This window comes from Crocodylus siamensis, chromosome 12 (assembly GCF_052110815.1).
Source record: "Crocodylus siamensis isolate JL-2025a chromosome 12, ASM5211081v1, whole genome shotgun sequence".
Classification (NCBI taxonomy): domain Eukaryota; kingdom Metazoa; phylum Chordata; order Crocodylia; family Crocodylidae; genus Crocodylus; species Crocodylus siamensis.
The window spans coordinates 27,433,352-27,446,421 of NC_143406.1; the positions used below are offsets into that span (position 1 = coordinate 27,433,352).

The 13,070-nt window shown below is 47.7% G+C and overlaps 1 protein-coding gene across 2 annotated transcripts in view; it reads right to left on the reverse strand.

Annotated features, from left to right (window-relative positions):
- The window catches only part of TMEM114 (transmembrane protein 114), a 36,770-nt gene extending 24,174 nt beyond the window's left edge, over positions 1-12,596 (reverse strand). For both annotated transcript variants that reach the window (XM_090024550.1, XM_090024551.1), the window contains exons 1-2: positions 12,325-12,596; positions 11,595-11,675 (exon numbers count right to left, since the gene is read on the reverse strand). In XM_090024550.1, coding sequence (XP_089880676.1) covers positions 11,595-11,675; positions 12,325-12,508 — 265 coding nt within the window. In that variant the 5' untranslated portion in view covers positions 12,509-12,596. The remainder of the gene's footprint in view (positions 1-11,594; positions 11,676-12,324) is intronic.
- Between the last annotated feature and the right edge of the window lie 474 nt (positions 12,597-13,070).

Below are 13,070 nucleotides of genomic sequence, written 5' to 3' on the forward strand. Positions count from 1 at the left end.
CAGTATTTGGAGCTGCCTTCTGACACCTCTCACCTTGTGGTGAGATTGGTATGGGAAAGGAGCTCTGAGGGGCAGGAATTGAACAGTTCCTGTTCAGTCTCCTTGTGGTAACCATGAATCATGATGACAGTAATTTAAATGTCAGTGCTGATAAATATTTCAACACACAACAGAAGATGATGATGTTGGCCCAACTCCAAAACCCACAGAAATAAAATGGAATGCCAAGGTCAATTGCATTATTAAGAAAATCTTCAACTATGACAAGATAGTCAACTGTGCTTGGCCTCTAGTTTTTAAGGAAGTTTCTCAGTGGAGCTTTGGAGAGTAATGTTACCTCATTTGTATTTGCCAACCCCCTAGCATAGACATAAGTTTTCCTTGCCTCCCCTTTAAATAGTCTTAGTGCCAAAAGCACTGAAAACGAGTGTATTAAATTAATATGCTCTCTTTCTGAACTGCTCCAGGAGCTATCACTTGTCAGCTGACATTTGTGGTGAGCAGAGCAATGCTTATCATGCTACTTTCTCAGAAAAAGGAAACCTATCCAGTGAGGGATCCTTAAACACCAAGTCCCAGCCCCTGAGGAAGAATTATTGTTTGTATCTGTTACTGGATTAATGTGCACCCTCACCTTGTTTTTATTTGCGGTCCAGGCATATGTGCTCGCTAAACTCTAGCTGTGTGCACAGAAGTACCTGTTTTGATGTGCAGATGTAGAGTTTTGCTCAAAAGAGAGATTACCCTGGTATTCTAGCTTTTAAGCATATGTATGAGATTGGAAGATGTCAACATTAGTGACCTGTGAGATTATATATCTGTATTCACTAAAAACACAAGAAGCAGGAGCCAGCTACTCAGGTTATATGCATTGCTAGAGTTCTGGTTTATATCAACCGAGAGTCTAGAGTTTATGGCTCTCATTTCTTTCACTGGGACAACAACTCTAGTTGAGAAATGGCACATTTTGCACATACAGCCAAAATTGGGGCATCACTGTAATGAAAAAAATAATGCACTACTTAGCTACCAGAATAGGAGGATAGACTGTTTTGAACAAAGTACAGAGATTGAAAGGAATGAACTTAAATCAAGGGTGGGCAATTAATTTGGCTGCAAAGCCATTTAACAAGTTTTAGGGAGGTACTGAGGGCCATGCACACCAAATCTTTCAGAAGATAGAATTTTAACAAATTATAGTTAAAAAACAAATCATATACTAAAAATCAAACATCTATTATAACATTTTAATTTCATTTCAAAAAATAAATTTTGGCCCAATTTATGGGTTTTTTTGAGTAGTTCAATTCTGTAACAGCTCAAAATAAAGTCTTCTTCTTGTATATTGTGTGGGTGGGGGGGTAAGGGGAGTGGGTGTGTGTGAGGGAGCAGCGTGGTGACAGAGTAAGGGGATGGGTGTATGCGTGTGTGGGGGGTGGGGAAGCTGCCTGTGCACCAGGTCTTAGGAGCCAGCTGGGTGTAGGAAACAGAGGGGAAGGCAAGGGGCACATGCAGCAGACCCTGCCCAGGTAGTACTGGTGCAATTCACCACTCCCAACCAGCCTGCAGCTGCCCCCACACCACTCCACATGGGGCTGAGCCCTGCCCACTCCCACCCAGGGCAGCCTGCACTGCACTCCTGCCCACACCTAGCCCTAGCCCTGGCCCGCATGCACAGCTTCCCCGTGGGGCTGCTCCTACTGCAGCTGCAGCTGCCCAGGTACGGCTTGGCTCCCCACACCTCTAGCAGCTCATCCTCCTCTTGCTCCTGCTGCACTATTCTGGGCAACAGGTAGTGGAGGCAAGGACAGCAGTGGTGAGAAGCGGCCACCTACAGGTAGCCAAGTGGGTGGGAGGCAGCCAAGACCTGGAGCCCCATATGCTTCCCTGTACCTGGCTGGGCACATGGTGCTTGGCACATACCCATGGCCACTGCCCTTCCCTTCATCTGATATCTTAAATATTTAAACTTTTAATATTAATTTATTTATTTCAGATTAAATATTTAAGCTTCAGAGTATTTAAACTAACACTAAATAATTCAAGCAAAATTAAAATTCAATAGATACATTGTCTGTCTAGAACAGCACCACCTAAAGCATGAAAAACATCATGATATAAAAGTGCCATCCAGTGGCACTATGAGGTACACAATACACGTGAATAACGCACACTGGCTCTGTAGGGGAAGCATCTCAATCTGGTGTATCTAAATCAGAAGCAGTTGAATCCACATTTAGATAAATCACTTGTATGTGCATCAAGACCTTAAGTGGCTAATCAGCATCTTTTCAGATGGCAGGTCTAAGGTTCCTGACGCTAGACTTGAACGGTTGATGGGGGCTGGTGACTATATGTTTCATAATTGTTAGGGGCTGGAAGAGACCTTACAGATCATCAGGTCCAGCCCCACTGCACTTGGGCAGGAAAGATCACTGGGATCAGATGAACCCAGCAAGATCGGCATCAAGACAACTCTTGAAGATCGCCAGTGTGGGCAACTGTACCATCTCTGCGAGGAGCCTGTTCCAAACCCTTGGCACTTGACTCGTAAAGAAGCTTTTCCTTATGTTGAGCCCAAAGCGATCTTCAATCAGCTTGTGCCCATTATTTCTTGTCCTCCCCAGGGGAGTCTTGGTGAATGGATGCTCCCCCAAGCCCTGATGTACACCCCAGATATAGCTGTAGGCTGCCAGCAGGTCCCACCCCCTCCCCACCAAGTCTTTCAGCCTCTCCTCATATGACATGGTCTCTAGGCCTCTAATCATGTGTGTGACCCTCCTCTGGACTCTCTCGAGCTTCTCCATATCCTTCTCGAAGTATGGTGGCCAGAACTGGACACAATACTCCAGTTGCAGTCTCACCAAGGCCAAGTAGAGCAGAAGGATGACATCCTTTGCCCTGTTTGGGATGCCTTGGTAGATGCGTGCCAGTGTTTAATTAGCTCTGTGTACTCAAAGGCCACAGGAAGGTACTCTGAATCAAGGAAGCATTTGTTCCAGAACCCTCTTTATTTGGAGGCTCTATATTTACAGACCTTACAATGATTTAAAGGCAGGGAACAGGCCCTTTCTGTACATGTCACAGGCGCCAGGCCACTGAGAAAAGACAATCAGACAGACAACCGATTGCTATTTCACAGTTGTTTGCTGGCTGTAGCACCTCTGTCTTCAGCATACTAATTTCCTCTTTAACACCTCTTTAGGAGAGATTGTTCATTGTGCTTTTGCCCCTGTGTGCCTTGTACACTACCCCTTCCCCTTACTGTAAAAGCTGCTACAGTTTGTAAAGACACAAATAAGCAAAGGGAGGCAGGAATTGCAGTTAAACATCTTTCTAGAGCCTAAGTCAGAAGCAACTCAGAAGACAGCAGATGGGACACTGCACGGTGGATAAGAGATATGGTAGATCTCTCAAGTCTACAAGTATATAGTGAGATAGATTTGTACTGGACTATTGCCTTCTCTCTCACTGTATGATCAGGCACTATATGATCAGACCCATTTTACAGGGCCTGGTGTGTGGAAATCACTAAAATCTCATTTTGACTATTTCTGTCACATTATAGTAATCATCTTCCTGGACTGAATTCATTAAGCTATTTTCTGTAGTTGCATCTTGGAGGAAGGAAGAAAAAATTATTTTAAAATGATATCAAAAGACACTGAAAATGCTTCTGATGACTACAAAATAGAAAGAACTGCTCATGTCTTCACCCCGCACGTAAAAGATAGCCGTGGCAGCTTCAAAAGTAGAATCTCCTAAGAAGAGGCCGCCCCAGCACTTGTAAAATAATGCTGTGGCATAATTCCAGATATCCAAACTTCTGTCTTAAGGGGAGTTGGTGTCTGGGTATACCAGCATATATATTCTATATCTGGTCCCCAGCAGTGGCTTGTGGAGAAATGAAATGCTAACGTCAAAGTGTACTCTCATGTACATACGCAAAACCCTCATGCAACACGTAATTTTTGCTCCAGAAAAACTTCCATTGATGCTGAAGGAACTGGATCTCCTCTGCCTTGTGCTGTATGTAGTCAGCTAAGTCTGCAAAATGACCAATCTGAGTGGTAGCCTTTTATCAGTGCTCTGGCCAGCTAAAGCTCACAAACAGATTGTTGTTTTTCTGTTTTTTTAAATCTTAACAAGCTTTCTCTCTTTAAAAATAAACCTATTTGAAATGGAATCTTAAATCAAATAGTGACTCTCAGAAGACCTAAACATGATGATAAATCTCTTAAATTATGTAAGCGAACAAATAAATATAATGAATCCATAAGCCTCTACCCAAAACTGAGTTATAGACTTGCTTTTCTGTGCAAAGACAGACCCAGGAAAGACATCTAACTTGTACATGTTGCTTTGTTTCTGTAATTAAATTCCTGCTATTATCCTAATGCAACTGCTCTGTCACGAGCAAAAAGTTAAGTATCTACCATGTAAGCAATGCAGCAGCCACCATTTCCTGTGATGCTCTAAGGGTAAAATTAAGTAAACCTGGAAATATTGAGCAACGTAAGTCCCTTAGTAAAAATGCATATTTATAGGGTACCACCTACCTAACAAAAAGACACACCAAATCTAGAATTAGAACTTTATGTAGTTGAAAATCTACATCGTTTACAGTTATATCAACTTATAAGAATGCAGCTTAAGAAAAATAACTGAAACAAAAATGGAACAGTTGATTAAAAGCAATTACTTAACTTGAGGCTTTCCAGTAGGAGAGTAAATCAGAGTGCTTTCATCACTATACCACATGTAAACCGAAGCCAGATTAGAAACCACACACCTGATCTGAAAGAGGCTTTGGGGTAAACTGCAAGGCCCAAATATGGATAATTATAACTTTATCTAGTGACACTTCTGGCCCTACAGGCTAAATGAGTGGTGTGTGGCCAGTCAACAGGACAAAGTGGTGAGAATTGAAGGTACTCAGCATCTTCAGTGATTAGGCCCAGAGACCGAATAAACAGGTTTCCTGGGCATCTGACCCTACAAACTACCTGAGATTCGCTGCAAAAGCCCATTGGTGTTTTTCTGTGGGACAGTAAAAGGGTGCTGTGGCATTTGTGGGCAAGCACATTGGTGCTATACGATTGGTTACCTCTGTCATGGCACCACACTTGTGCTGCAGCTGTGCTGCCAGGGGTCGCGTTCTCAACATGTCTTTCAGAACTGCAGTGTGAAATCATGACGGGGACAAGCCCGGAGCCAAGTCTCAAAATCGGCCCGCCCACTTGTCTATGAGGCAGTCTGCCCAGTCTCACCTCCCACAACTTTGCTCTTCCCTTAACTGGTGGTATAATGTGGGAGGCTGCCCATAACTTGCCCCGATGCCAGGGGGCACTATCCACAGCTCCAAACCTTCCCTACACTGAGGCCCATGTCTCGTAGATGGCATCCAGGATCTTATGACGCTTATGATCCTAAAGCCGGACCAAACTTAGTCTTCTTATCAGGTTTCTTACACATGTATAACTATACTGCCCCCGCTCACTGGGGCCACTCGCACTCCACCCCCTCTCACAGGGTCTCTTGCTCACCATGCCACATTGTGCCCCCTCCGCTCTGCCCTGCTCCCTCTTGGAGCTACCCTGTATACCTTGGGGCTTATCTGATTCACTCCTTGGGTGGGAGACATACAGTCTTATAGGCCTCTCCAGCAACCCTCACTTGAGCAGTGTCCAGCCAGTAACCTGACCTGGGCTAAGTTTGCTCTGGCCCTTCCTGGGGCAACTCTATACACTTCCTACTTGATCTTATGGGGGTTGGCCTGCGTGTTGTCCTTCAGGCCTACGCGGTTTCAACCTTAAACACCCGCCTGGGGCTGCCCTTCCAACCGTCCCACAACGCTGCTCAACCCCAAGTTATGCCCAATCCTTCAGGCAGTAAAAACTTACACTATTCTGGGCAGGCCCCACTACTGCCCCCCCTGTGAAGCCACCCCACTGCCCTCTCCCTCTAGGACCACATAACTGCCCCCTCTCTGGGGCCACTCAACTATCCTCTCCCTGAGCCCTCCAGGGTCTTATTCCCCTGTTGGGGCTTAAGTGGCCACAGCTGTGCCCGGCCCTTATACCTACAGTGTTGTGGGAGTTATCAAGGCACCCTGACCCACCTTTCACCAGGAAGGTGAATAGTCCTCGTATCTGAGTAGGGCTGCCATGCCACTAGAAGTCCCACCAGGCCTACCTTCCCTGGCAGGGTACAGTTTTAGGTCATGCCCAGGACCAGGAGCCTCCAAGACATCCCTCTAGCTCCTGCCCTTACCTCCAGGATGTTGTGAGCCTTGGCTCAGCTGGGTGATGTTGCTCCCTCAACTGCAAGCAACACACTACTGGCTCTGCCTGGCTGACCTTAGTTTTAAAATGGCCACCCTAATCGTGCACCTGGTGGTTGCCTGCTCCAGCCCTTAAAGTTGCAAGCATGCAAAGGTGCACTGCCACAGAAATATAGCGGTGCACCTTTGGTACCTGTCACTTTAAGGGCTGGGAGCAGGCAGTTACCAGGTGCAGGCCAGCCATGATGAGGTGACCATTTTAGGTTCAAGCCCTCTAAGGCTAGTGCAGCAGTTTGCTGCTAGCAGCTGAGGAAGTAACATCTGGCTGAGTTGTTGCTTGAGACACCTTGGAGGTAAGGGCAGGAGCTAGAGGGATGGCTTGGAGGCTCCTGGTCCTGGGTAAGACTGAAAACTTCACCCTGCTGGGGAAAGGTGGCCTGGTGGGGCTGTTCATGGTAGAATAGTCCCCCAGAAATGCCAGTTACCTCCCCAGTGAAAGGCAGGTAGGGGTACCTTATAACCCTAGCCCCCACTCCTCAGTGGGTAACTTATGAGTATCAGGGCCAGGCCCACCTATACGGGCACCTGAACCTCATGAAGGGGAATGTATGGCCCCAGAGAAGGGGCCATGAATCTGGTACCTTGCACACAGTAGGGTGCACAGCCTGAAGACAGGTGCAGTATGGGTGCTGAGTAGGGCTGAAGTGACTGTGCCAACCCCCATAACAGAGTGTGGGGGTGGGGGTGTAGGTGTAGGTGTGGTTGCCATGCAGATAAGGGTTGTGGGTGTGGTTGCCATGCAGATAAGGGTTGTGGAGGGCCCAAGAGGCTGCTCGCTGGCTAGCCAAGGAGTGAAGAGACAAACCTGAGGGCCTATGGGAGCCACTCAAGGGAGCAGCGCAGGGTGGATGTGGTCCAGTGAGGGCCAGTGTGCAAGAGGCCTGGTGAGAGGGCAAAGTAATAGAGGCCCCAGTGAGAGCTGGGCAGTACAAGTGTGACCCCGAATAGGTTAGTATGTGGGAGACCCAACAGTGGGCTGAGTTTGGCCTGACCTCAAGCTAGAACTGTAATAATAAACCGGATGCTTTCTGCAAGTCATGGGCCATGGCGTAGGGGAGGTACTGAGCTGTGGATAGCGCCCTCTGGCATCAGGACAGTGTAATGGGCAGCCTGCTGGTTATTATATCAAACAGTATATCAAGTCATGGCAGGAAATCGGGGGCTGAGTGCCCTAGACAGGTGGGTGGGTCAATGTGAGACCTGGCCCTTGGCTGCCTCCTGTCCAGCATTTGCTCTAAGCTGTGCAGTGTGTGCAGCTGCACAGGTGTGCCTGGCAGTGTGGCATGAGTGTGCCTGTGCATGCCACACAGCTTAGAGGGAATGCTGCCCCTGTCATGTGAAGGAACAGCAACTGGAGAGGCATGCTGACCTGATCAGCCTTATTTTGCATGTCAGTTAGGGTTGGAGGGACAAGCAGTCTCGGGAACAATACCATCTATGCAGCCCCTCTGCCTACAACTCTGTAGCGAACTGACTCTCAGTGTACCTGCAGAGTCTCAGATGGAATATCAGCAGATGGGGAAGTATGACGGGGAGCTACAACTCCTCCTCTCTCTCAGCCTCCCTGAGCTCCTTTTAGTGTGAGGATTTGCTCTCGGCTGATTGTGTGAGTTGTTTATACATACATAGTGATGCATGTAACTAACAAGGCATTCTGGCTCACAGTCCGTCAGGACAACATCTGCACTTTGCAACATGACATTTCTGAAGGAAATGTGAAAAATAATCTATGGGAAACTCAGCATTCCCTGGTCAAACCCAAGCCGCATCTCTGGCTCTTCTTAAAGAATAAGCAAATGTTTAAAAAGCTAGAGAGATGACTTTCAGATCATAATGTTAATTATTTCATGAGTTTCTCAAGGGCTCGTACAGATCTACAGGCTAAGCAGATATTAAAAGAAAAATAATTAGATGCACTTGATCATTTTTGGTTAAAAATAAAACCTCTCCACCCCACTTACATCTCTCCAAGGCCACTCACTCAAGAGCAACAAAAGTCTCTTGAAATCTATTTTGTAGCTGCTAAATTCCCTCTGCCATCACAACTGAGACAGTTTTACCTTGCTCTCCCCTCTCAGGCCAGCTGATGTCTGATTCTGTCAGTATTTACACTTGGTCACATGTTTGCAGTCACAGGGTGAATGAACTGCCAAGCTGCTAAGAGCCTTGCAGGTCCCATTAAGCCAAATGAAAGTTGAGTCTCTTTTTATGAGTTGTTTTTTCCCAAAGCCCTTTAGAGATTGGGCCTTTCTGCCTTTAAGTGACTGTGATGAAGCACTTTGCTTGCTTGCTTTCTCCCAAGCTAATCACAAATCCTTGGGATTATCTTGATGTGCTGTACAAATAAACATAAAATGTGACTGTGGCATGTTGTGTTCTTGACCACTCTCTTACATATTAATACTGCCTTGAAGAAGATGAATACTTTCTGGGTGCATCTACACAAGAAACTATGTCACCATAGTGATGAGCTACAGCAACACAGCTCATTGCTACAGTGACGTTGCATCAGAGGGCACAAACAGTGACGCCGGCACTACAGTGCAGTAGCTCAACAGCAGATACTGCAGTCATTTAATACACCTAAAGCAAGTATTGCATAGTAACAACTGCAGTTGGGCAAACATGTAGACATGCCCTCTGTTGCCTAATAGAATGCTTTTAAAACCAGATTTCCTCCAGTGACTGATATGACTGACAAATTTAGTCTGAGTTCATTGGCCAGATGTCTCCTCAGAGTCTGCACTATGGGGAGCACCAGCCATCAGCTTCTACTATTGACTCCTTAATGTGTCTAACTGTTGTAGTTACCAAAATAACATGGGGGGAGGAGTGTTACCTAAAGGGGAAACCAAGGCATAATATTGTGATTTACCTTAGGTGAAGGTTTAAAAAAAATCTGAATGTTAATCCAAGGGACACTACTACTTGAGATCTTTTCTGGTCCTGCACAATAACTTAGCAAATACTACAGTGTAGTCGCACCAAGTGAAGAGTCTCAAACTGAAAAGGCTATGCATTTACTGAGAACAGACAAAATTCACAGGACAGGAACAACATGCACTATGCTTTTTGCACCCCAGTCAAGGAAGTTACAGTATTTCCTATACGGCTTTCTGACTCTCAAGAGCAGTCCAAAACTTGAGAGGACATAATCCATTCCAGACTGATTTAAATCCTTGAAAGTGACAGGCGCTACTCAGTTTCACCTACTGTGCCTTTAAAGGGAGCATAGTTACTGGTATGTTACAAAGTAGACAGCAGGCCAAGAGGTCCTAGGCACTTACCCAGTGCATTTACTCTGCATAACTGATACACGCATAACAGACATGCATCAAAACAAGCAATAAGTAACAGATTGGGACTGTGGTGTTTTTTTAATGAAGTTAAGTGTAATATGCACACATCCTGCATGTCTCTTAAGTGGAGGACATTGTCCTATAAGCATCACTAATAAATAAAGTTTAGAGCTGCTTAAGTCATTTATCTATTGCCCAGGCCCCATTATTATAGCATTAACTAGCAACCTGTTCTCCCTAAAGAAAGATTGTGAGATGACCAAAAATCTACAGTCTTTTCCAACATAGCTCATCGCTACTGTGACCTAGCATCAGGGGCACAAACTGTGACACCAGCACTACTGTGCAATAGCTCATTGCTACTGCGCAGTAGCGTAAAAAATGACCCGTGTGCCACTGGGACTGCACAGTAATGGTGGTTTCCCAGTACGCTGGGCCTACATTTATGATATTACAAACTCTTTTGTGGGGGATAAGGCACATTTCAGAATCCTTATTCTGTGTTGGAGAAAAGCAATTAAAGTCCGAGAGAAAAGGCAGCACAGAGGACAGATAAACCTGTTTCCAGGACACTGATCAGTACAGTTAGAGGGTTGGGAGATTTCAGATCTGCCTTTCTCTGGAATAACATAAATTTATGTGAAAGCATTATTTCCCTTGTGGATATTCTTCAGGCACAGACCTGCATGTTTGTAAATTAAGCTTAGATAACAGAAGTAAACAGCAGTCTGCGTGGTCTAGTATATATATCTTTAATTCTGCTGGTGGCTATAATAATTCTCATAATTTTCTCACCTGTTTCTCTAATGATGAAGTTTGTGTTCCTGATTACGCTGGAGCAACCTTAGGGGCTGATGCAGAAAAGTATTCCTGCTGAGGAATCACGTGTCTATGTAGCTTTAAAAATGGATGTAAGCATGCCAGCATTTGCTTCCTAGGACTGAGGCCTTCAGTTCCATTCTATGAGATCTACCCTCTGAATCTGATGCTCCGGCCAGTTTTCTATCCAACTTACAGTTCATTCATCCAGTCCACACTTCCTTAGCTTGCCTGGGAGAATGTTGTGGGAGACTGTATCAAAAGCCTTGCTAAAAACAAGGTATAGCACATCCTCTGGTCTTCCTGTATCCACAGAGCCAGTCATCATAGAAGACAATCAGGTTGGTCAGGCATGACTTGCCCTTGGTGAACCTGTGATGACTACTCCTAATCACCTCCTTCTCCTCCAAGTTAAATTAAAAATGGATTCACTGAGGAACTGCTCTATGATTTTTCCAGGGACTGAGGGGAGGCTGACTGGTCTGTAACTCCTCGATCCTCCTTTTGCTCTTTCTTAAATATGGGCACTATGTTTGCCCTTTTCCAATCATCCAGGACCTCTCCTGATAACCATGAGTTTTCAAGATGACAGCCAGTGGCTCTGCAGTCACATTGGCCAACTCCCTCAGCACCCTCAAGTACATCCCCTTCACCCCCATGAACTTGCATAGGTCCAGCTTTTCTAAATCATCCCTAACCTGTTCTTTCTGCTGGCTGCTCACCTTGTCCCCAAACTGTGCTGCCCAGTGCACTAGTCTGGGAGCTGACCTTGCCTATGAAGACGGAGGTGAAAAAGGCATTCAGCACTTCAGCATTTTCTGCCTCTTCTGTCACAAGGTTGCCTCTCCCATTCAGGAAGGGACCCACACTTTCCCTGATCCTCCTCTTGCTATCGACATGCTGTACTTGTAGAAAACTTCCTCGTTACCCACCACATCCCTTGCTACCTGCAACTCCAATTGCACTTTAGCCTTCCTGACTTCATCCCTGCATGCCCAAGCAGTCCTAAGGGTACAGAACCACGGGTCTACACAGTCTGTCCTGGGAAAGGGACCTGCATTTGTTCCCCAATGACATGACTGGGTGAGTGGTGGAAAAGGGGTGAAGGTACAGAATGACATAAAGTTACTCACGGAGAAGCTGTTTGTGTGAAGCGGTGAGGTTTGCGTTCTCATACCAGAAGGGATTTGTCAAAGGGAGACATTTGCTCCTAACTGAGAGAGGAGAAAGGGTTTTTTAAATAAGTTAATTCACTAATGAACACAACTACTTCCAAATGCCTTCTCCCCTCAGCCTTCACATACCGCTCCTCCTGCCTTCTCCCCTTGCTCTGAGGAGTTGTGAGCGGAGAAGCATTTGTCCCTGCTGGCTCGATGCTGCTGGTCAGTGGGGGCAGGATTAGACTGGACGGCAGAGTTTGGGGCAAATTTGAGAATCCCACGCGCAGGCTACTTCACAAAAGAGGCGTTGTCTGTCCTGTCGGGACTGGGACCAGCCACTGATTCTGACTGGGAAATCTTAGCTGGAACTAATGCCGGGCCCTTCCCAGGCGTGAGGGGGACAGCACAGGCACCGCGCCTAGTGCAGCCTCTTCCCAGGGGCTGGGACTCTGCCTTGGGCCGGTTGGAGGCTGAGCTCAACGTTTTCCTCCCGATCCGGGTAACGTGAAGCCGGTTGTGTCGCGCCCGGTGCCTGCCCCGCGCTTACAGCCGCTTACTCCAGGGGCGTAACGTGTGCGGCGCCCGAGCCGGGACCCGCCACGTCCCCGGAGGCTGGAGGGGGAGGGGCAGGGGCGAGGCTGCCCGCCACGCCGCGCTGCCGCGAGCGCCGGGACGGGGGCAGCCCGAGCCGGGCCGTACTCACAGGTGCAGGTGCGCCACAGCCCCGAGTGCGAGCTCAGCGCCTCCGAGGCGTTGCGGGCCCGCTCCAGCCGGGAGGCGTCGATCACGTACCAGAAGTCGGTGCTGATGGCCACCACCAGCAGCACGAAGCCGAGCACGCCCGCCAGGGCCGCCAGCAGCGCCAGCGCGCTCAGGCTCACCCGCATGCTGCCGCGGGCCGCCCGCCGCCGCCTCCCGCGCCGGCGCCACGTGCTGCGGCGCCCCCCGCGCCCTCGGCGCCGCCGCGCAGCTCCGGGGCGGGGCCGGCGGGCGGGCGGGTGTGGCCGGCCCGGGCCCGCGGGGGTCTCGCCGCTGACTCCGCCTCCGCCCAGTCGCCGGGGGCAGCGGCGCGGGCTGCCAGCCCTGCGGGAGTGCCCTGGAGTCTCCAGGAATTGGAGCTAAACCTCCAGGAGACGGCTCACAGTCGCCGGGGAGTTAAACGACAGGGCATCTATTCAAATAAATATTAAATGTAAAATCCGATTTATACAGTAGTGCAATTGGGTTGTTAAAATATAAATGTGCATTTGCTTTCCTGACGTAAAGTCTGCTGAGTACAGTAGGTCAGTCACTAATGTCATTAGGGCAGGTGATGAAACCTCCTGGAATAAGAGAGTTGGCAGCCCCTCGGCAGCACCAGACCTAGACTCCTGGTGGCCCCGGGCAAACTTAGTATCGGGGCCCCCTTCACCAGAGATGATAATAATAATTTTTAAATTACTATTTTCA